Raw genomic sequence first — 21,569 nt, 5'->3', positions numbered from 1 at the left:
TCATGAAGGCACCCTGCAAAGCTTTACTACTTTTGTGTCTTATTGAGATTTCTTAACGTTTCATTTTATACGATGGACTTTTTGTTGCCAAACTGCAAGTAAAATTTTGTTTGTAAAGCACTATGTGAAGAGGGTTGTTCATGAAGTCCGTTTGAATAAAATCACAAAAACCAAATGATTGGTCTTGACTACTGTTTGAACTATACAGCATGAGAATACTAGCATACTGCAATATATACTGTCTCCTACTTGCTAGCTTTTAAAAGCTATACTCTGTTATAAACATTTATTCCTCTGCCAGAGTCACTGAACTCAGAATCTGAATTCTACAATTTGAGAACATTTGAAACCTTTAACTAAGAGTAATGCATTCTGTGTCCTAATTTGCACTTAAATAAAGTGGGCTATTTTAGTAAATGCATATGGGAAGTAATTAGCTGGTATTTGATTTCTAATAACAATCAAGAGTGAAATTTTCTCTCAGAAACTGGTTTGTTTCTAAAGAAAGACACTGCCAAACTGAGGCATCTTCCATACATGTGGCTTAGCCTGCATACCTTTCCCAAGAAACACCAATAGGTCTGTCAGATAAGGTATAATTGGCCCAAAATCATTTCCTTTGGAGAAAAAACAACACACCAGAAAGAGATCACATCTGACAGTTATTATTGAGGCACATGTTCTCATCTAAACATTCTCGACCACCAAAGAATGTTGCATTGAAAACCATTTATTAACACGCATCAATAAAAGAACGAAAATATGCATGCAGTTTTTCTACACAGGATATCTTGCCTAGAGACACATAAGAGTCATGATAGCATCGTGTTTTTGACTACATATTCATGTTTGCAATAACACCATGTTTCTTAGCAATTCTGATGCTCGGTTTCTAGGACAGCTGAACTTCAGTACAATTTCGACATGCTCTTATGCACCGAGTTGCTGGCTCATGATTGGCTCGTTAGATTTTATTAACAAGCAGGTGTACCTAAAAAAAATAAAATAAATAAAAAATACGGTTTTATTATGCTTGTCTGCTTTTCCTGAAGATAACTGCTGACTATTGCATAAGTGGTAACAATGAGCCACTTGTACAACTCCACAAAGAATGCATTGTTGTAGATAGCCTACATGTTCAAAGACACATTTGCATGCAAAATTAGCAATTGTTTTTAAATTCTTAAGTCCATTATGTTTTGATTCATTTCAGAGCAATACCCGCCCCCTTAAAGGGAGAGTTCCATCAAAAATACAGATTCTCCCTTATATAGTTGAAAATCTGTAAGACTTTCTTCTGAAGAACATAATTTTTACAATTATTTTAAGTCCGTTCAATGAAAGATAATGGAATCCAATGTTATTTGGACCCAAACTATCTTCAAAGCATCTCCTTTCCTGTTCCACAGAAGAAATAAACTTTTTAATTTCCTTTAAAGGAATAGTACCCTTAAAAAAAAAAAAAATATATATATATATATATATATATATATATATTGCTAAAAATATACTCACCCTCAGGACATCCAAGATTGCAGATGAGTTTGTTTGTTCATCAGAACAGATTTGGACAAATTTAGCATTGCATCTTTTGTTTAGCGATGTATCCTCTGCAGCGAATGGGTGCCGCCAGAATGAGTCCAAACAGCTGATAAAAACATCAGAATGGACCTTAAAAAAAGCTATTTTATTACGGTTACTTTCTACTGTGGCAAACTCTCTTGCAAAACATCAGCACATCAGAGACATCTCAAACTTGTTTTATTACATCTTAAATAACAGTACATTTTAATATAGTATCTATGTTGCATCCAGCTTTCTGTGGTACACCGACAGACTGAACTTAAATACAAAAGGTGAGATAGGGAGTGCTGAGATCTACAGTTATTAATGGAGAGAGAAAATAAGGGGAATCCATTTTAATTGAACTGCAATTAATCTTTACTGGTGGCAGCACACACAAATACATCACAATTATTGTACATTATCGCAGAGAAAGAAAAAAAAACAATTAAAAAAAGTCACAACTATTAAAGAAAGTGCATCTGTTTACAGTGGAAAAAGAACAGAAGACTCTGCCATGTCAGATGCCACTTCAAAATGTTTAAAGAAAAGCCAAAAGAGTTTCTCGCGATTCTCAGATCGAACGTTTTGATTTAGAAAACTCACGCAAAGGTTTTTCTCAAACAGGACATTTCGCAACCGCCGCTTTTTAATTCGGGACAATTTCAGGAAGCATGGCCATGATTTACAGGTCGTCTGCAGGAAATATAGGCCTATGTCATTTCTCCCTCACAGTTTCTCACACAGGTGCATAGCTTCGCCAGTAAAAGTAAAGGATGTATGCACAGCATGTCTCAAACTTCAATGGTCAAAATTTCTCAGTTTCGTATCGGTTTCGTCGTCCCAGTGGAGGTAAGTGGGCCTAAAGATGTCAGCTCCTGTTCAAGCAAATTCTACAGCATGCGACTACGTTAATTCATGGCAGGTGAAATAAAACGCTTAACTTAAAAATTTCAGAATTATCATTATTTTCAGACATTGATTTGTACAACATTTCATTCACATAATAGTAACTGTATTTCCAAGCACAGACAGGGCTATCTGTTCTCTCTCTGGAACTGGGCTAAAAAGATAAAGGTTTCGGTTTTTCCAAGCACCGATCCCGACACCGCTGAAAAAACAATACAAGAAAACCTAAACAACTCCCCGCCCACCGACCAAAACGACGCCCCCTCCAAAAACAAAAAACGATCCCGGGATTAAAGCCAAAAGCTTGAAGGAACGTACAAACGTAAGACCATAAGATAAGCTAAGGGGTTAGTCTGAACTGTTTTTAATCCGATGAAAGAGAGGATATTTATTTATTTTTTCCACTTTTTTTTTTTTTTTTTTTACTTTTCTGTTAAAATTAGCATTCAATGTGATTAACGGCATGTGCTTGGTTAGTTAACGCTTAAAACGTTAGTCAAGTTTCTTATTGTGCAAACAAAGCTGTGACGAGACTGGAAAGAAACATTAGCTAGGATATAATGCTGCATTCGCGTGCAAGTCGGATACCCATATTTACAACGGCCTTTCAAAAGAAAAATGAAGCAAGGACCTCGGACTCAGAAATGGCAAAGTATTTCAAAGAGATATGGCATTTTTATGGCATTTTCTTATTTTTTTTCTTTAATGACAAGGGATCAGGATTCACACAGAAAGGTAACTAATGCACAGATCAGGATTACATTTTTTTTTTTAGAAAGCTAAGGCTGTTCTCATTAGCCGTTGATCGGCAACAGCCTAGCGATGTTAACAATCAGAGGTGAGCGCTGTCTGGGGTTGCCAAAAAATATGAAAATTAAGCTTTTACAAGAGGGCGCTTGAACTTTACCTCTAGCTCAAGTCACGTTCATGAAAACTACACAACCTCTAGTGCACACGAAAATAACAAAACAAAACACATGATTGGCATCGTCAAAAAAGCTGCTCTTCCTTCCTGGTCTAGTTTCAGCATTTTACATGACTCTTCTTGTTTTCACATGGTTTTATAACAGGATTAAAATATTTTACTAATCAGAAACATATCTGAACAGAAAAAAAAACAGGCGGGATAAAGATCTAGAAGATGGAACTATCAGATAAAAGGAACTAAAGAAGAAAAAGGAAAAAAAAGTTAAATAATTTGTACAATTACATGCCAACATTTGCTTTCTAGACACATGGTACATAAGCGTAGGATGATAGTGTTTTGTGTTTTCTCTTACAGGGTGACAGAATGGTCCGAGAAGGAATGCAAGTTATTCATTTGATACCACAGGAAATCTTCTTTTCTCTCTTTTTTTGTTTTTGTTTTTTTTAAGTTGGGTGATAAAACAAATTGTGCTCTTCTTTGTGTAGGAAAGGCATTGTTTTCCCTTAGAAGTTTTATTTCTTTTCATGGTGGTGTCAGTCAGTTTTATAAGGTGTTTTGTTGTTGACGATGCTGTGAAATTTAACATTCTAAAGTTGGAATGGTCTTCCAGTCAACTTTGGAGTTCAAATGATATCTGCGGACAGATAAGAAAAAAAAAAAAAGACCAAAATGATAAAGCAGATATTCATAGAATGACTCATTTAGATCAGACAACTCTATATAATCCTGTGTTATAAATACACAAGTTAAAACGTAACGTTTCAATTATACTACAAGAAATACTCTTATTTGTAAATTGAATTCTGAGAGATTACATCATAAAAAAAGTCTTCATGTCTACTTCAAAATCTTTAAAATGTCATGGTTAATTAAATTTTTCTTTGAAATGATTTGTACAATTTACTCAACAATTCCTGAGTGAATTAGTAAACCTGCAAGTAAACATGAAACTAATATATTATGATTGATTGTTCATAATTCAGCACCATACCAACTACCAGTTGTATTATTGATGCTGAGAGACAAGTGAAAAAAAAATATTAAAATGTAATTCTATTACAAAATATATTTATACATCACATTTAATCATAACATTTTATAATGTATATATATGTGTGTGAGAGAGAGAAGAGTTTGGTTTCAAAACATGATACGCCATTTGTTTTTTTTTGTTTTTTTTTGAGTTCAGTAAATCCAAAATCAGTATTGTAATTGGTCTGTATTGAAAAGTCAATTTTTTATTTCATGCAAAATGCCATATTCACAGAGTTATTAGGTCATGTTTTATCCCTTTTTATCCAAACCACGACAGATACAAGTCTCCCTTTTTTTTGCAGAATACGATATATCTGCTCAACCAATCACAATGCACCATTCCACACAATGTAAACAGTAACAACCAATCATAGCGCACCATTCCACGCACTCTAGACAGTAATGCTGCACTTTGAATACACCCGGCATCCTAGTTTTCCTCATCTGCTTTGTACTTTGTGATCAACAAACAAGGACTGCACAATAAACCGCTTGATTGTCATGTGCATCTCGTCAGTAAAATCAATTCTGTTATTAATAGTATTGGTAAATCTCCATTACGTGCTTTCAGATGGAGTGGCTCTTATCACATTAAGTCGTAGAGCACCAACAAACTACGCAATATCGCGTTCATTAGATGAATCGCAGTCGATTATGAACGTGATAGTGTAGCTTGTCAGTGTTTTTATTAATGCCATTTATGTTTGTTAATACAGCATATAACACTAGTCAACTAAATGAATGTAACATGGCAAAGATAAATGCACTTTTAGAAGTTGAATGTAAGGGAAATTACATTTTGGAATTTCTGTGGTCTAATGTGATATTGTTGTTCATGTTCTATTAATGATGAAATTTTATTTAATTGCTGCAATTAATTTATAGCATTAAAAAGATGATCCATTGAATTCATGTTGGGATCGATGACTGATGAACGTATTTTTAGTCCAGTGCCTGTATATAAGATTAGTATTGACCAACTTTAGAGGGTGTCATATGTGGATCAACTTACTATGTTGTGTATTTTCAACAGTTTCAATATGAAAAATAACTTTCATATTGATTCAATAGATTTATTGCATTTTGGAAAATATTAATACAATTTTATAATAAATATTTGAAAATCAGAACCTGGATTTAAATTTTTAAATGGTATGTGAAAGTTTGAAACCGAAATATAGTGGCTTTCATCTTGACACTTTCTTGGTAAAGAAAACACATTTTTGCTCAAATTAATCATCGATTTATTGCGTTTTGGAACCAAACTCTTCACACACACACACGCACATATACATATGTATATGTATATGTGTGTGTATATATATATATATATATATATAGAGAGAGAGAGAGAGAGAGAGAGAGAGAGAGAGATTGATATAGATAGAAATATATAAAATAAGTATATAAAATAAAAAGTGGCCATTTTACATATCGGCCCTCTGATCTTCACTAACGTGTAGCCAACAATAGCTGAAGGTGATACAAGGATACATTATAAAAGGCATGTAAAATACACAAAGCATCTCTTGTTTGACATTAGGTTGTGCTGGAAGAGGCTGACTCTTACTGTATCGGACACGTTGTATTGAAAGCACCTTCAGCGTTCAGTTCCAGATCTTGAGGAAGCTGTCCCAGGACCCTGTAGCCACTGCCATACCGTCATCAGTTACACCCAGACAGCTAACTCGGTTGTCGTGGCCAGCCAGCACACCTGAAAAAGTCAATTTGTCAGCAAGCCATAGTCTTTTATTCACAACTTTAAAACAAAAATTTGTTATTGGAAATAGAAATATATATGCACAGTACAAATGGTCAGTTGATAAACAATCCACACATTAAAGTCTTAAAAAGTAATGTTTTAAATTTTCAAATGAGCTGGAATACAGTGCGCTTGAACTGTGCATGTTTCCATATGCAAAAGAGACAAACCAATGTAGCACGTTAGGAAGCAAGCATTGACCATATGTAAAACAACACCACTCTGTGTGTGTGTGTGAGTGTGTGTGTGTGTAGTAGAGCCCGACCGATATTATCGGCCGATATAAGCTAATTGCATTTAAATCGGCATCGGCATTTATAACGGCCGATGAAACATGAGAAACAGAGTCTCATGCTTCACTCATGTTATGAGTGTTGCATAGTGTGCCCACCAGAGGGAGCTCTGCAGCTCCAGAGTTAACAACAGCGCCAGAAGTCCACTACAGAAGAAAGCGATCAACTGTTTTGACGGTGAGTCTGTCGTTCGTCATGTGAAATGATTGTAGATTTAGTTCATACCCTGTATATAAAAACTGTGTGGTAGTTCTAGCTAACGGTCCTATCATTATTACTTCTAAATATTCTGTAACATCACTTACAGCCGCTAATGCATTGCTATATTAGATTAGCCACAAAGCTAATACCATGTTTATCAGTGGAAGAGCACGAACGTTAATAGGAGGTCAAACTATAACGTTAGCGTTTAACTTATTCTTATTCTATTGCGGTGTGTTTCCCACATAATGACCGCGTAATTGGGCCTTTCACACAGTACGCAGTATGCACGGCGCTTGCCGCTGGGCTCAGCATTGCCCTTCAGATACAACGCGATTTGCGCTGCGCTATGGCATAGGCGGAGTTTTAAAAACGTTTAGCGGGAGCTCTTTCATAGTCTGTTCCTCCTCCTTTCGGTCAGCAGTAAACATGTATCTGTCCCGTTGTAAGAAGCGAGTGATAGTGCTAGTCCTGCTGATGAGAATTAAGAGACAAGCAAGGAAGAAGAGGCTACCCTCAGGTCCAGAGAACAATTTGGTGAATTCAGGCTGGTTACGTTACTCTAACGCTAATAGCTTCCTTTTTAGCAGGCCCCTTAAATGCTTGCTATTAACTTGTTTGAAGGTGGTTCTTCTCAAAATTGACAGCGGTGTGTTCATGACACTAACGTTAACCATTCAACTTCGAATTGATTCCGTAATCTTCCGGTAATAGTAGGCAAGACGATGTTTTGATTCAGACTGCACAAAGAGAAGAGGAGAAGATATACGGGTCTGTTGTGAATGTGTCTGTGAGAGCAAATATAGTGTAGTTACAGTAACTACAGTAGGTGCGTCAGAAATGATTAAACCAGAGGGGACATGTAAATAAATGTGAGCTGAACAAGCGCTTTTTTTTTTTTTTTTACATATTGTTTCAAAGCAGCTTTACAGACATAACAGGAAACTGTTGAAATAATATTGTTAAATATAAGTAGGTAATACCTATTGCTTGACAAATAAAAAAGTATATATATATTTCTCATTTTTGCCTATGTAGGAGATCCCAGTTTATTATTATTATAATTCTAATGATGACATGAGTAATGATACATGGTGATATTATTAATACACATGCTTATTCTTTCTCTGTCTCTCTTTCTGCCTACAGATGGCTGAAAAAGGTGAATGCTGTAGCAGCAAAGTGTGGGACTACTTCTGCAAATACTTTAACTTTAGTATTATAATTTGTTTACAGTAAACACACAGACTGTTAAAACCAGCTTCAACTGGAAGAAAGTAAAAGTGTTAAATGTTTAAAACCAGACTGTTTTTTGATCATTAAAAAATATATACATTTGATGTGCAATTGTTTAGTCATTGAGACTGTAATCTAAGGCTTTTTTTTAACATAGTCCATTCTGGAAAATGGTTTATACAGCCCACATACATAGAACAGGCAGATATTTTCCTATTGAATGTTGTGTAAATGCAGTTTATAGGAAATGGGTCTAATATCCAGATTATTTTTAAAATCAAAATATCGGCTTATAAATCGGCTCTTTTCGAGTTAATATCGGCATCGGCCCCCAAAAATCCATATCGGTCGGGCTCTAGTGTGTAGTACAGTTGGTTTGCTTGCTTTTGGGGCGGTCACCAGAACACATGCCACTGATAGTAACTATTACTAGCATATGTTTACAGTTTTTCAGCCATCTGCATGTGTGTGTATCTCACCAGCGCGGTCAGCCTTGAGGGTGTCCCACACATTGCAGTTGAAGTCATCGTAGCCGGCGAGCAACAGGCGGCCGCTCTTCGAGAAGGCCACAGAGGTTATGCCACAGATGATGTTGTCGTGAGAGTAGACCATGAGCTCCTGGTCAGCGCGCAGGTCAAAGAGCCGGCAGGTGGCGTCGTCAGAGCCAGTCGCAAATGCGTTTCCATTGGGGAAGAACTGTGGGGGGAATATAAGCTCCTTTTAGCTTCAATTCTTCAGGAAATTGCATGCAATACAGCGCCTATTCTTAAGAACACAGATTTCAGTTTTAATCTGTACTGTTGCTAACCAGAATGAGGCAGGGACACTCACACAGATGGCGTTGATGTCCGACTCATGGCCAGTGAAAGTCTGTCTGCACATGCCCTCACGGACATCCCAGAGTTTAGCGGAGGCATCGCAGGCTCCTGACACAAACAGCCTGGTGTCTGGAGCCAGAGACAGACTCATCACATCACCGGTGTGACCCGCGAACGTGGTCGTCTGCTGACCGGTCTCTATGTCCCAGAGAGCACTGCGGGAAAGATCACAGCGCTTCAAAATGAGCTGCAACATTTCTTAGAGCTGCAGATAAGAGCTGGAAAATCTTATCATGTCTACATTTACAAGAAAAATACATGAAAATAATTAAATATCTTATTATAAATATTATAGGTTGTATGCTAAATCGGTTTATTCATGCCTATATCTTATTACATATTTTTACAATCTTATTACAATTTGTATTTAATAATGTATTCATAAATATCAAAATTGACTTAATGAAACAAAAGAAATTGAAGATTCAGTCTACAACCTTAATGGGCCCTAATGTTAGTTTGTAGTTTATGTTATAAATTTTTCCCATAAATTAAATTTGTCTTGGATTATTTTTCTTGTGCACAAGGCAGCAATTAACACCATAAATTGGGTTAAAAATAAAAAAGTGAAGAAATTATTTTTGTCCTCACTATAATGTTGTAGCAGTGGTTCAAATGATTTTACTTCCTGAGTGTTGATTTTATAGAATGGTCAAGAGAATGCAGACATAACGTGAATAAAGAGCATGCTATTTAAATTGTCTTTTATATGTATAATCTAATTCCTGACTTTAAAGAAAAATGAAAAAATAAAAATATTCCTGTTGGCATTGATAACAAAATCTGGTCCTAACTGCAGATGTAAGCTTTAGTATATCTGAGATCTTCAAGCTTTGGTTTGCTGGGATACAGTTCCTCACACTCACCAGGTGGTGTCACCAGAACTTGTCACAATCTGGTTGTCATCAAGGAAGCGGCAGCAAGAGAGGTATCCTGTAGACGGGAGAAAACTTAACACATGATTCTTCTCAATCTTAAGAAATGTACAATACTTTACTTTAAAACTAAATAATATTTGAAAGAACAATATGTTGTGAGGAGGATGATTTACATTGCCGTATTACACTAATGATAGTTTAAAGGGGAAAGGTGCTTATGTCATGAAAACATCTCACAAAGCGAGAAAAAAAAAACTTAAATTGTCCTAATTTATCCAAAATATATTTTACCATTTTTCTCTTGATTTAGGGGAAATATGACCTGAACATTTCTTCACCCATAAAGCAACTGAATAAAATGAGAGTGCATTATGTAATTGCTGACGCTGTCATTAAAGTCCATCAGATGCAGTGCAGTTTCATGCTTTAATTACAGCTTTGCTAAACACTGATCTTGGCTCTTGTGAATATACACAAGGGTCTGAGTGTGTGTGTGTGTGTGTGTCTCAGGAGGACACGTCCTGTACCTGTGTGTCCGGCCAGCTCACGGCTGACGCGCACGTTCCCCTCACGAGTCTTGAGGCTGTAGATGGAGCAGATGTTGTCTAAGCCTCCACAAGCAACGTAATTCCCTGAAGGAGCATAGGCACAGGTCATCACCCAGGAGGAGCGCAGAGGAATGGCGTGGACCTGAAACAACACACAAATGCTCAGGAAAGACATATGGAAGAAAACAGGAAGTAATACAAATCTGTAGCAGAAACCATTTTAAATAGCTGATCATCAGAGGATCTATATTACTTCGTTTTAGGGCAAGACTGTAATATTTATAAGGACATAACAGAAAAAGTGTTTGCCTATGCAAAAGATGGGTCACTTTTTTTACTGAAGTGATTTGAGCATTTTAGGTTTCAATCCTGCAACACTGGCACAAGGTATATATATATACACACACACACACACACACATACATACACATATATATATATATATATATACATAAAAAGTATTTATCTTCACATGAATTTTTTTTTATTTGGTTGATAACAATGGATGACACGTTTAACAGTCATCAGCATTGTAAATCCTCTAAAGTAACTACAACAGCTGCCTATTTAGAACAATTCCATAAAAAAAATACAAAATAAAAACAGTATGGCTGCAAGTATCCACCCCAGAAAACAGGTGCAACTTGTCAAAACTCTTGCCAAAACAAAATGTTGTGATACTTAAATGTTTTATATGACATTCAAATTCTCAAGTACAAATATAATACCTTATTTGTGGTATAACTGTCCCAAATAATGAGTTTTCCATCCTGGGAGGCACTGACAAGCAGCCTGCACAGAAGGCACAAGAGCACAATTGAGTGATGCATCCCTAAGAGGGTACATGGATGTAAAATCACAGCCTGAACAATAACAATCAGGAGGATTGTCTCCCAGAACAAGCCGAATCTATTCCCAGCACCATTCGGCACAAAAATGGTACCGTTATGGATTTTTCTTGGCTGTATCTAGAATAGTAACAACATGCTTAGTCATAACACCTACTTACAACCATCGCTCACCACCTACTCAAACACAATAAAAGAACATGATTCAATGCAATAGGGATAGCATGCAGTGGCCACCACTCGAGCCATGAACCCATCCACCTCCACTGCGAACAGGAAACCCCGCGGTGTAGCTTACCATGATGTATAAGGATGTTTTCAAAGGGCTTAAAAATAAGGTCATGCCATCATCCAAATAATGTGACGGAGCTGTTCTGTACCTGGAATCGGTGCCCCAGTGCATGGCGTAGATTTTAGCCAAATGTCCTCGCAGTGTTCTTCTTGTGCGCATCTGGATTCGGCCAACAGGGTCGATGTTGGCTGTGATCTGAAAACATGTGTGAGAATTAAAAAACTGTGGAATTATCCACACAGATGGCAGCGGTAAAGAGATTAATCTGTTTATTAAAATTATGTTTGCTTAAATTAACACATTTTAACAGAACATTAAAATCAAACATTTTCTTACCTGTGATAGTGTGGCATCTGCACAAGCTTTCCTTGCATCCTAGAAAAATAAGAAATGGAGAAAAAAAGTTTCGATACTGTAGAACAAGGCATTATTTCATGATTATGTAATATTTAAAATATTTAGGGTTAATGTTTACTGTATAATAACCATACAGTAACATAAGATATGTTTTAACAGTGATATACAATTCCTTCTTTTAAAAAATACCTTGCTAAACACCTTGCTAAATGGATTAATCAAATTGGTAGCATTATTGACCTGTTAATGTTAATCTAAAAGGTTAAAGATTTGAGACAAATTTGGTAATTTTATAACACAATAGTTTAGGATTGGTAAAAATATCTCAGGCTGAGATAAAATTTAAACCGGCTTCATGGAGGAAGTATCGGGTGTAAATACTTTCTGGAACTCAGTGAAAAATGAGAACAGTAGAGTTACAGTAAATGTTTATCCTGCATAGTGTAGAACTATGTAAATAGCCACCCTCTTTATTTAAATGTCTTTTGGTTATCCAAATACTTTTGAGTAAAAAGAGACTACCAAGTAATCAGGTTGTAAAAACAAAAACAAACATGCACATACTTTATAGCTAGATTGGAAATATGCTTCGTTATTTTAAATATAGCAGACATGTCAAATTCTCTAATCATGAATGTGACAGTTATTTTTTTCCTGGTGGTTGCCATTTACCACAACAGCAACTGGAGGCTGCACAGACCTCTTTCAACCTGGAGTCTTGAAAGGATAGTTTACCCAAAAATTTAAATTCTGTCATTCTGTTTATCACCCTCAAGTTGTTTACACCTGTATGGGTTTCTTTCTTCTGCTATACACAAAAGTAGATATTTTGAAGAATGTGTGTAACCGAACAGTTGCTGGTCCCCACTGACTCCCATAGTGAAAGAAAAATTACTGCGGAAGTCAATGGAGACCAACAACTGTTTGGTTAAATAAAAAATTGAATATATCTTTTGTTTTCAGCAGAAGAAAGTCAGACACACAGGTTTTGGAACAACTTGTAGGTCAGTAAATGACAATTTTACCTTTTTGGGTGAACAGTCCATTTAATTTGACACTGAATAATCAGTAGATATTTTTACTATTTTTAAAAAAAGTAATAAGATTATTATTAACCAAGCCAATCCATATTTTGCAATTTTGGAGTACAATACGTATTGTCAAATCGCCATTCATTCGATTTTAGCAACTTTCAGTTTCAATAGCATTATACCATATACAGTTTGAGTAAATGTTTGCACGTCTTGTGTTACAGGTATGGATTAGGGATTAATGAATGCAGTTGTGTTTGAGAACAGAGAGATCCTCACTCTGATCTGGTTCTTCAGCTGCTCCGCCTCCTGGCGTAACTGGTCCAGTTCACTCATTTTCCTCTTCTAAAGCTCTGCCTCACTCCTACTGCCAGGACACGTTCTGATCTACAGCAGAGAACAAGAGAGAGAAAAGGTTATCCCTTCAAAAGATATTAATGGGAGGGATATCTGGCCTTTAGTCTGAAGTTCCCGTTTTAAAACAATTAAACTGGTTTTAAGATATAGAAACACCCATATTGTTCGCACTAATATTGCACTCAGTCTGCATTTACCATGTCACATAACATTGGTTAATGGATCGCTAGTAGATGTATGTTTATCAACACACGATCTTATAAATTCAAGATCCCACCCCACTGCATTAGCTACTGAAAGCAACCAAAGAACCATTTCCTCTTGTGGTGAAATGAGTTGTTGCTCCTTAATGAAAAATGCAGAAGTACAAAGAGTACAACAGCAAGAAACGAGCTGTGATTCTGTCATTTTATGATGTCAATAATCGGCAAAGGAAAAAAAAATACCTTACCCTAAAGTCTAGCATGAGAAAAACATTTAAAAGACAACATAAAATGGCATTTTATTTCCATAATGTGCCAAATTACAAGTGAAACAAGATATTCAATGAGAATGTAGAGCAGAACTCGATTTTATCCATTGGGAATTGATTGGATGATGAAAACTGGGCGCTACATCCGAGAATGGGGTCATGCGGTTGGAGGGAGGGACTGAAAAAAAATTAAGAGCTTGATGACATCAGATTAAAAGCAAAGGCGGAGAAAGTTATTTAATTTAAAGGAACAATCAAGCAAACAAACAATCAGGCGTGTGAATTAGGAGAGTAAATGAGGTCATTTTCATTTCATCCAAAAGACAAATGGCAATCAACTATAATAGATAGAATTAAAGGTTAATATGCTGAAATGTCCATACTGGGCAACTATTCTTTGTCTGGTTTCCAGGATGAAATGCTGATTCCAAACAGCGATTCCTTTATAAAAATAACCCGATGCACTCTGAAACACTTAAAGCCTGTCCGTTTTAATCTCGATTTAGAGATTTGAGTCCTTCTAGGCCAGCTCTCATCCTATTAGTGTTCCCAGCCCACAGCAGTGTTTTCACACCTCTCTCTCCACAGTGTCATTGACATAATCCTGGGACACGCTTGATTCAGCTCCTTCAGGCAAATCCAGTTAAGACACACCGGGGAGACTGATAGGAAGAGCAGCACCTATCCTGCTGACCCAAATCCTTCCTGCGCTCAGAATGGGCCAACAGTGTATGCATCTAACGCTGGAGAAAGGCAGCTAATGATGGGATTAAATTTTAGAGGTACGTGAAGAGCAAGGAAACGATCTGCAAGCTGCAGGAGATGTAATGCCCGACAAAGGTTTCAAGTTAAAGCAACTGTGGCACATTTGTGGTCTTTCTTGTGCACTGCAATATGCTGTTACTCCAACGATATACTGAGGAAGATTTAGATGAGTAACCAAGGCCAAGTTGCATTTATGGTTGATTAATTTAAGTACATACTATTTCTGATAGCATGTTACTACTTTAAGGTGCTGGTGCATACAAAAAAATATTTGTAATTTTTTAAATGCATAAACATTAACTTTGGCTCTTCAGCAGGAACCTGAACAAGGGATGCATCGATCTGATACTCAGAATTGGTATCGGCTCTGATACCGGCATTTTATGCCGGATCGAGTATCGGTCAGACGAACCTATCCAAATCTGATATTGTGCGTATACCATTCTGTGTCACTGTTAAGCCCTACGAAAGCACAAAAACACTAAAGCACCATAACGTCAAAGTCCAAGTTTAATATATCGTTCCATAGTTTAATGTGAGGTACAGATATATATTTAGGCCGTTAAATTCAAAATTCACGTGAACTCTTCTCTCCGCTGTGTCTATCATCCTCCATTCAGCATTCAAACTGCGTGCTGCGTTCGGTTACTACAGTCAAAACAATGAAAAACTCATCAAGAGCGCTCAATAACTGAGATTTAAAACTGTTAAAAGGCTCAATAAACTATTGCAGATTTCATATACTATGCATCAATATTTCTTTCTTTCCTCTATGCAGAGTGCAGTGCATTGTGACTGCATTGCTTCAAGCGCATCATTCTGCGCACGGGATACGCATAAGCTCTTTGTGCCACTCTGTATTTGAGCTTTTCGTATTATAATACTTTTTTTGTGCAATGGAAGATTATTTATAGCGTTTCTGTCCTATAAGGCTATTAATAATCTCATGTATAGCATAGTATTGGAGGCAGTAACATATTATAGACAGGACTCCGATCATATTTTGCTGCCTTCATTACTCTTCTATACTTTTAAAAGAAATGTCTTTTAATTTTATAAATTATAAATAAATACATTTACTTGTTTTCATTAATGTATTTTACAACAATACAAAGAGCAATGTGTAACACTTTACCAGATTTAGTCCTACACTTGTTCACTTTTATTTGTTCCCCACTAAATTTTATTTCACTACGTGTTTAGATTTTATAAAATTGTGCACTCATGATTTTTATAGAATAACTTTTGCTGCTAAATTGGTTGTCTATAATTAGCAGAGTGTTTAACACACAAAAGTGTGATGATCAGGTCAACACACAGGAGTACAGAAATTTTACATTGATTTAAAAGAAAAAATAAACTGCACTGTATTGGATCGGGAAAAAATGGTTTCATTGCATCCCTAAACTGAACATCTCATGCATTACAATAAATACCATTTTGCACATCAAATACTGTCTCAGGTTCTACAAATGAGTGAATGGACCATTCTAGGCCAACATCGTATGACCTACTTTAGAAAAGAGTCCTGAAAAATGACTTTTAATTTAAATATAGAGCAATTTGCAGCTGTACAATATCTTGATTCTCAAGCAGCTGTCATCTTTCCCATTAGCCTGGTCTTAGTCGTCCCAATTTGAGCAAGATGAATGCAGGTTCAAGCTTGAGTAAAGACTGTTTAGAAGAAACATCAAGACCAGAGAAGGAATGATTAAAGGATGAAGAAATTATGACAATTACACTGCATGGGTCAGCTGAGGACCGTCAGACAACGATCAGTACTTTTGAGTGATATTAGCAGTACAAAACAGCGAAGCCACACATATGCTTGTTACTCCCAGATGTCTGTGGTCGGGCAATCGAAGTGGAGCACTAAAAATTTGGTTGGATCCATTTCCTGTAATTGCCACTGCCCTCTGGTGAATTATGCCATGTCCTAATTGTGAAATCAATGGTTTCATGTTTGAAAAGTGAAAGGCGTCTGAGTGAACGAGCAAAGCATTTATGCTATCAAAAGAATAATCTCTAAAACATTTCTATACAGGTTTCTTGAATGTCACCCCATTAAAGAATTAAGCATACCATGTAAAGCTTCCTGGGAGATCAAACGGTTAAAAAAACATTTGGGAAGTTACATGCATTACAAACATAACTCAAAAACTGATAAAGGCAGGCAACCGATAAGAAAACATACTTAAAATTCAATTCGCTTTCAGAAACAAAATACTTAAAAGTATGTTGATTACGACAAGCACTTGCAAGTAACTTCCTGCTAACTTGCCAAGAATTTCCTGAGACACCAGAATCACTGTCTTGTGGCCGAGAGCTTTAAAAGTTTCAGGTTATACCCTGAATTTCTTACCTTATGTGGCTTGCACAAGGCTCTTTGTGTTTGACAGCCAGAAAATGTTTCTCTTGGTGAACGTCTTAATCTTTCCTATGCACTTGCTTCTTCCCGATTGGCTGACCTCTTAAATGGGCCTGCATCAAGACAATACGCCTAAGTCCTCTAATCTTGCTGATCAAAATTACTTACAAAAGGTAAGTCCCTCATCTCACCTTTAGTACAGCACAGCTACTCAACCAAACATGAATACTACTAGAGAGGTGCCAATATGAAAAATTTGGTTGATACGGATAGTGAATACTATTTTTATTTGGTCAATACATGAACAATGGTTTATATCAAATATCTCTTTATTTATGCAGATAAAGAGTCCACTGCTTGAATTGGGGGAAAACCCTATTATTACTCGCATTTAATATCAATCCAAACTATCCCAGGAAAATAAAAAAGGTATGCCAATAAATGTAATGGTCTATGCTTTTATATCACAGCATAAAAAAAAGCTTTAACTGAAAAAAGTCCCTGAATATTATAACAAAAGCAGAAAAAGACTTTTCTTAGAAAACAGCATAAATAAAATAAAAACATAATAAACAGCTGAGAACCATGTATTAACCATTTATAACTATTATTCCATCAAAAACAAGGAATGGAAATAATAAGCCTGGATATTACAGGTGTACAGTATCAGAATAATCAGGATGATGCTGATCATTTAAAAAGGAAGATATAACAAATATTGGCTGAAACTGATATTTTCATCGATATACACAAACATGATGTAGTTCAGTGTCACAAAGCCACATCATGAGCGGGGCTCACCCTTTATTGTCTGCCGAAATGAAATGCACAAATACTGACTATTCTGTGACAAAGACCAGAGTATAAGATAGCACAAAGCAAAGTCGAATGGTCGAATGCAGTAAGGCATCAACATATGTGCTAGCAGAGCTCAATCTCACCCTCTCAACAAACACTTGATCAGAGTCAGCTGATTGCAGGACAAAAAGAGAGCTGTAAGAAATGGCCTTAAGGTGCCACAGACTGCGTATTCACAGGTCACTTTAGGGCAAATCTTTCTTAGATCCTTTTAGAAAACATTTATTTCACAAAACCCTTTGTAAATGATCCAAACACTAAAAATGTTTGATAACGCATGCAGTCGCTGATCTCCAAACAGAACTTTATTCCATCAACATAAATTACTCCAACTGCTGGAGGATGATGCGGCTTATTAGGCATTAACAGAAGAAAAATAAAATGCATATCGCTAAAGCTGGATCACAGGAAAGACAGTAACCAGCACTATCACTATCCAAGCCTGTAATCCTAAAAGCTCAAATCCACGTACAGTAAATCTGTAATCCCCCTCAGCATCACTCATGGAAAAATAGCTGTCCAGAGCTGGGATTGCAGTCAAAGAATTTGTGGGACTGTTTTAAGGCCTTGCACTATGCATTCAACAAAATACTGAACTTTTGCTACTTGTCTTATTGACTTCTACGTATATTTCTTGCATAAAAGAAAAAATGAAGTTGCTTCGGATCCACGTCACAGGAACCGCCTTTCTGCAAAAGGTCACAAATTTAGGAGAAAGACACACTGATTTTACATGAACAATCTCAATATCTGAATGACAAATGGGTGTCAACCTGAAAATAAAAAAGGATATTCAGAAACTCTGATATCTGAACAGAAATCAATTTAGCCATCACAGCCCCCCACTTAGCTTCTAAGGCGTCCAATGGGAATCAAACTGATGCTTTTAGCTTCCAAAGCAAATCAATGTGTGTATTGCATATCATAAATGAGCCATTCAGAAGGATTTCCAACATATAAATACATATGGATTACAAATAATGCGTTAGTAAATAAAGTTCAATTAAAAATTGAACAACATTGAATATAATAAATAACAAATGAACTCAAGGGAACTAACTCTGATGGATAAAAAGCAGGATGTTTGCGTGGCTTTCACAACTATAAAATCAATATTTACCGTGCAGCACACACTTTGCTTTTGTTTTAAATTAATAAAGCATTTACATTCGCATTGCCTAAACACGACATGGCATTGTGAGTGTTATGTGCACGTTAATACACAAACCTCTACAGATAAAACACCGACAGAAGTGCAGAGCACCGAATAGCACAAGTTGAAATCAAAAATGTGTTTGATGGGTTAACGATTACGTCACGACGTACTCCAAATACTATTCGATACGCGATTATTTCACAACTGATTTTGGCGTAAAATGATGGACGTGCAGCTTAAGTGCACTAGACACGTAATGAGCGTTTCATTCCAAAAATGCATTAACATTTGCATCGAAATGCTTACCAAAGCTCTTTTTAAAAATAAATCGCCGTGTTAACAGCGTAAAGTTGCATTTCCTCGCCTTTACAGTGGGTTAAATGAACGGCATGCTGATATGAGTGCGAAGAGGGAAGCCGGAGAGAGGCTACGAACGCCATCTTGTTCTTGGGCCCCACACTGAAGAATTCATTGATTCCGTTTATTTATTCATGAACGGTGTTCCTTTATCTAAATGCCAGCGAAGAGAAAGGCAAACTCGATCGGTAGGGGAAAAAGGAGGGGGGCGCAACATATTTATCCCATAGCCTATATTCCCCCGACCAATCCCTTAATAGTGACCTCAATACTGAGCTGCTCGCCCGTTCTTAAAATATTCCAGCAGCGATAATAAAAGCCATCAGGCTCCATTCATTTCGCTTAACGTTATCTGAAGAGCTGCAGCGCTTTTTGCTGCATTACTGTGATAAATGTTGGCCGGATGCTTTCGCAGGAGAAACCACATTTAACATGGCTTTATCATCATCAGCAAAAGCAGTTAAGGGAGGATCGTAGTGGAGCATCAGTGAGATGTCGGGGAGGGAGGCAGTGCACCTATGTACCTGACCAGCAAGGCCTTTTAAATAGAGACTCCTAAATAGTTAAGGAAATCCAACTAGGTTGTTTTAAAGACTAGTTAAAAGCAGCAATGCACGCTTAATGCAATAAAGACAAACACTTACACGCTAAGTCGCTTAAATGCACACTGGGATTCAGGTTAAGCCATTTGGTCATGTGTAATAAATCCATTTGCACGTACGTTAAATATAAATAAAACACGCGCACGCAAGAATCACTTGTAATATTAAGCCAGATGGTGCAGATTTTAATACACAATCAGGTGAACAAATAAATGGCTAATCTTTATTTACCGACTGCAAATCGATCAATATTCACATCCAGTAACGTTACAAGCAATGTCTTATCCAGTATTTGGGGAGCAAAAATAATCGATTCTGTAACACAGAGGAAGGCCTAGCTGGGTTGAAAAGCCGAATATTTTGCAAGCAGAAACTCCTGTAATTAGCCAGTTAACTTACAGACCAGCTTCTCAACCAAAATCCCTATCACCCTTCCCAAAATCGACCTTTAATGCTTCTAAAACAGCCCTAACCACAACCACACAACCGATTTCTCACAAACGGTTTGATTTCGGAGGTAACGTTAACGCCGTTTTGCAATAAACGCAAATAACTGTTCGAAATGACAGTTAGTTTTTGGTCAATTTGTCTGGTATTGTGTATGTAAATCGGTCGGCTAGCCGCTAACGTTACCTGCGCCTCACCCCACCCCCCTTCATTCTCTATGGTGAACAGCATTTTATCCAACAAATTCGTCCGTTTTAAACGAAACAACCAGTTTCACACACTTGAAATAGGTATTTAGTGTTCCATACCTGTTCTCAGTCGTAAATGGGTTTTGTTTATATGGCATTGACCGAAAAAAACGATGGTGTGGCTGTCAAATCCACGCATCAACGAACAAGACGAGCTAGCTCGCTAACTAGCAGCGGGAGAAGTACCGAGTCCAACTGCCACAGCGACAAAACTCGCTCCAGCGGGCGGGAAATGAGCCTGTTTGACGGGGGATCTCAACTGCGATGAAAAACTGCAGTCATTAATGTCCGATTGCAGATTTTGGTCAACGAATAAATCCGTCGGTGGCCACTTCCCGTTGCCTTCCTTGAAGGAGCACTTCTCTCCAGTTCAGTTCACCTCTCATCCGGCCATCAGACGGAGATGGGCGCGGTAACCCTGCAGTCTGCTTTGGGAAACCCCGCGCGCGCGCTCGCGAGCGAGAACAGCGGCACTCTTACGCAGGAATGGAATTGACAGAAACATTTCAAAGACAATTTAGCAAAATTTATATACACAGCTGCATGTCTTCTACTGTTATTTGCATAGAGATGGTGTTATTATAAAACAGATACACCATTATAACAAACTTATAAGATACACTTGAACACAGTCTTTAGAGGAGAAGACTGGGGCTAGTAGTCACACTTTTTCAGAATCAGAAAGAGATTTATTGCCAAATTTGCTTGCTTTCACACACACAAGGAATTTGTCTCGAAACAAATCGAGTAAAAATAAGATGCTGAATTCAAAGCATTTTGAATTCACGCCATGGTCTTATAAAAAGGAGTGGAGGAGGGAATCTATAGCACCACCTTTTGTCAAAAGTGGCTGGGGGGTGGGGGGGTAGTTTTAGCTACAGACACCAGACTCGGCAAATAAATTGTTCTTATAAAGACGGACAACTTCCAAATTTAGAGTAATCAGCTGCGACCAACAAGAATTTTGGTTTAAATGTGGATTTTTGGAAAAATATGGCTGTGAATGAATGCATACTCCTCAGAGGAGAATTACACTATACACACCAAACTTTGAGGAACTTAAATTGCGAATGGATTTTGGATAGCTTGAAAGGTTTTGCTGTGGTGATTTTTTTTAAATAACAATAAAAATAAAAAAAATTAATTGTCTTGTATTTTTAAATTGCAGCTTCCAAAAACT

At 37.0% G+C, this 21,569-nt stretch overlaps 1 protein-coding gene across 3 annotated transcripts; it reads right to left on the bottom strand.

The window, feature by feature from the left end:
• Positions 1-1,744: 1,744 nt before the first annotated feature.
• On the bottom strand, positions 1,745-20,826 carry gnb1b (guanine nucleotide binding protein (G protein), beta polypeptide 1b). Of its 3 annotated transcripts, none has more exons than XM_059570450.1 (11): positions 20,450-20,826; positions 13,039-13,146; positions 11,708-11,746; positions 11,460-11,566; positions 10,960-11,023; positions 10,211-10,373; positions 9,672-9,738; positions 8,759-8,960; positions 8,407-8,623; positions 6,034-6,149; positions 1,745-4,034 (listed from the first exon to the last, which is right to left on the bottom strand). In XM_059570450.1, exons 2-10 carry the CDS (start codon positions 13,093-13,095, stop codon positions 6,043-6,045), a joined length of 1,023 nt encoding a protein of 340 aa, XP_059426433.1. In that variant the 5' UTR covers positions 13,096-13,146; positions 20,450-20,826; the 3' UTR covers positions 1,745-4,034; positions 6,034-6,042. The 3 variants fall into 3 exon arrangements, with proteins under 3 accessions (XP_059426433.1, XP_059426431.1, XP_059426432.1); XM_059570448.1 differs by having other exon boundaries at positions 6,006-6,149; positions 20,450-20,825; XM_059570449.1 differs by lacking the exon at positions 20,450-20,826 and adding an exon at positions 16,716-16,763 and having other exon boundaries at positions 6,006-6,149.
• Between the last annotated feature and the right edge of the window lie 743 nt (positions 20,827-21,569).

The sequence above is a fragment of the Carassius carassius genome, chromosome 17 (genome assembly GCF_963082965.1).
Source record: "Carassius carassius chromosome 17, fCarCar2.1, whole genome shotgun sequence".
Classification (NCBI taxonomy): domain Eukaryota; kingdom Metazoa; phylum Chordata; class Actinopteri; order Cypriniformes; family Cyprinidae; genus Carassius; species Carassius carassius.
The sequence above is the reverse complement of the archived record's forward strand: the minus strand, read 5'-3'. Positions and strand labels throughout refer to the sequence as shown.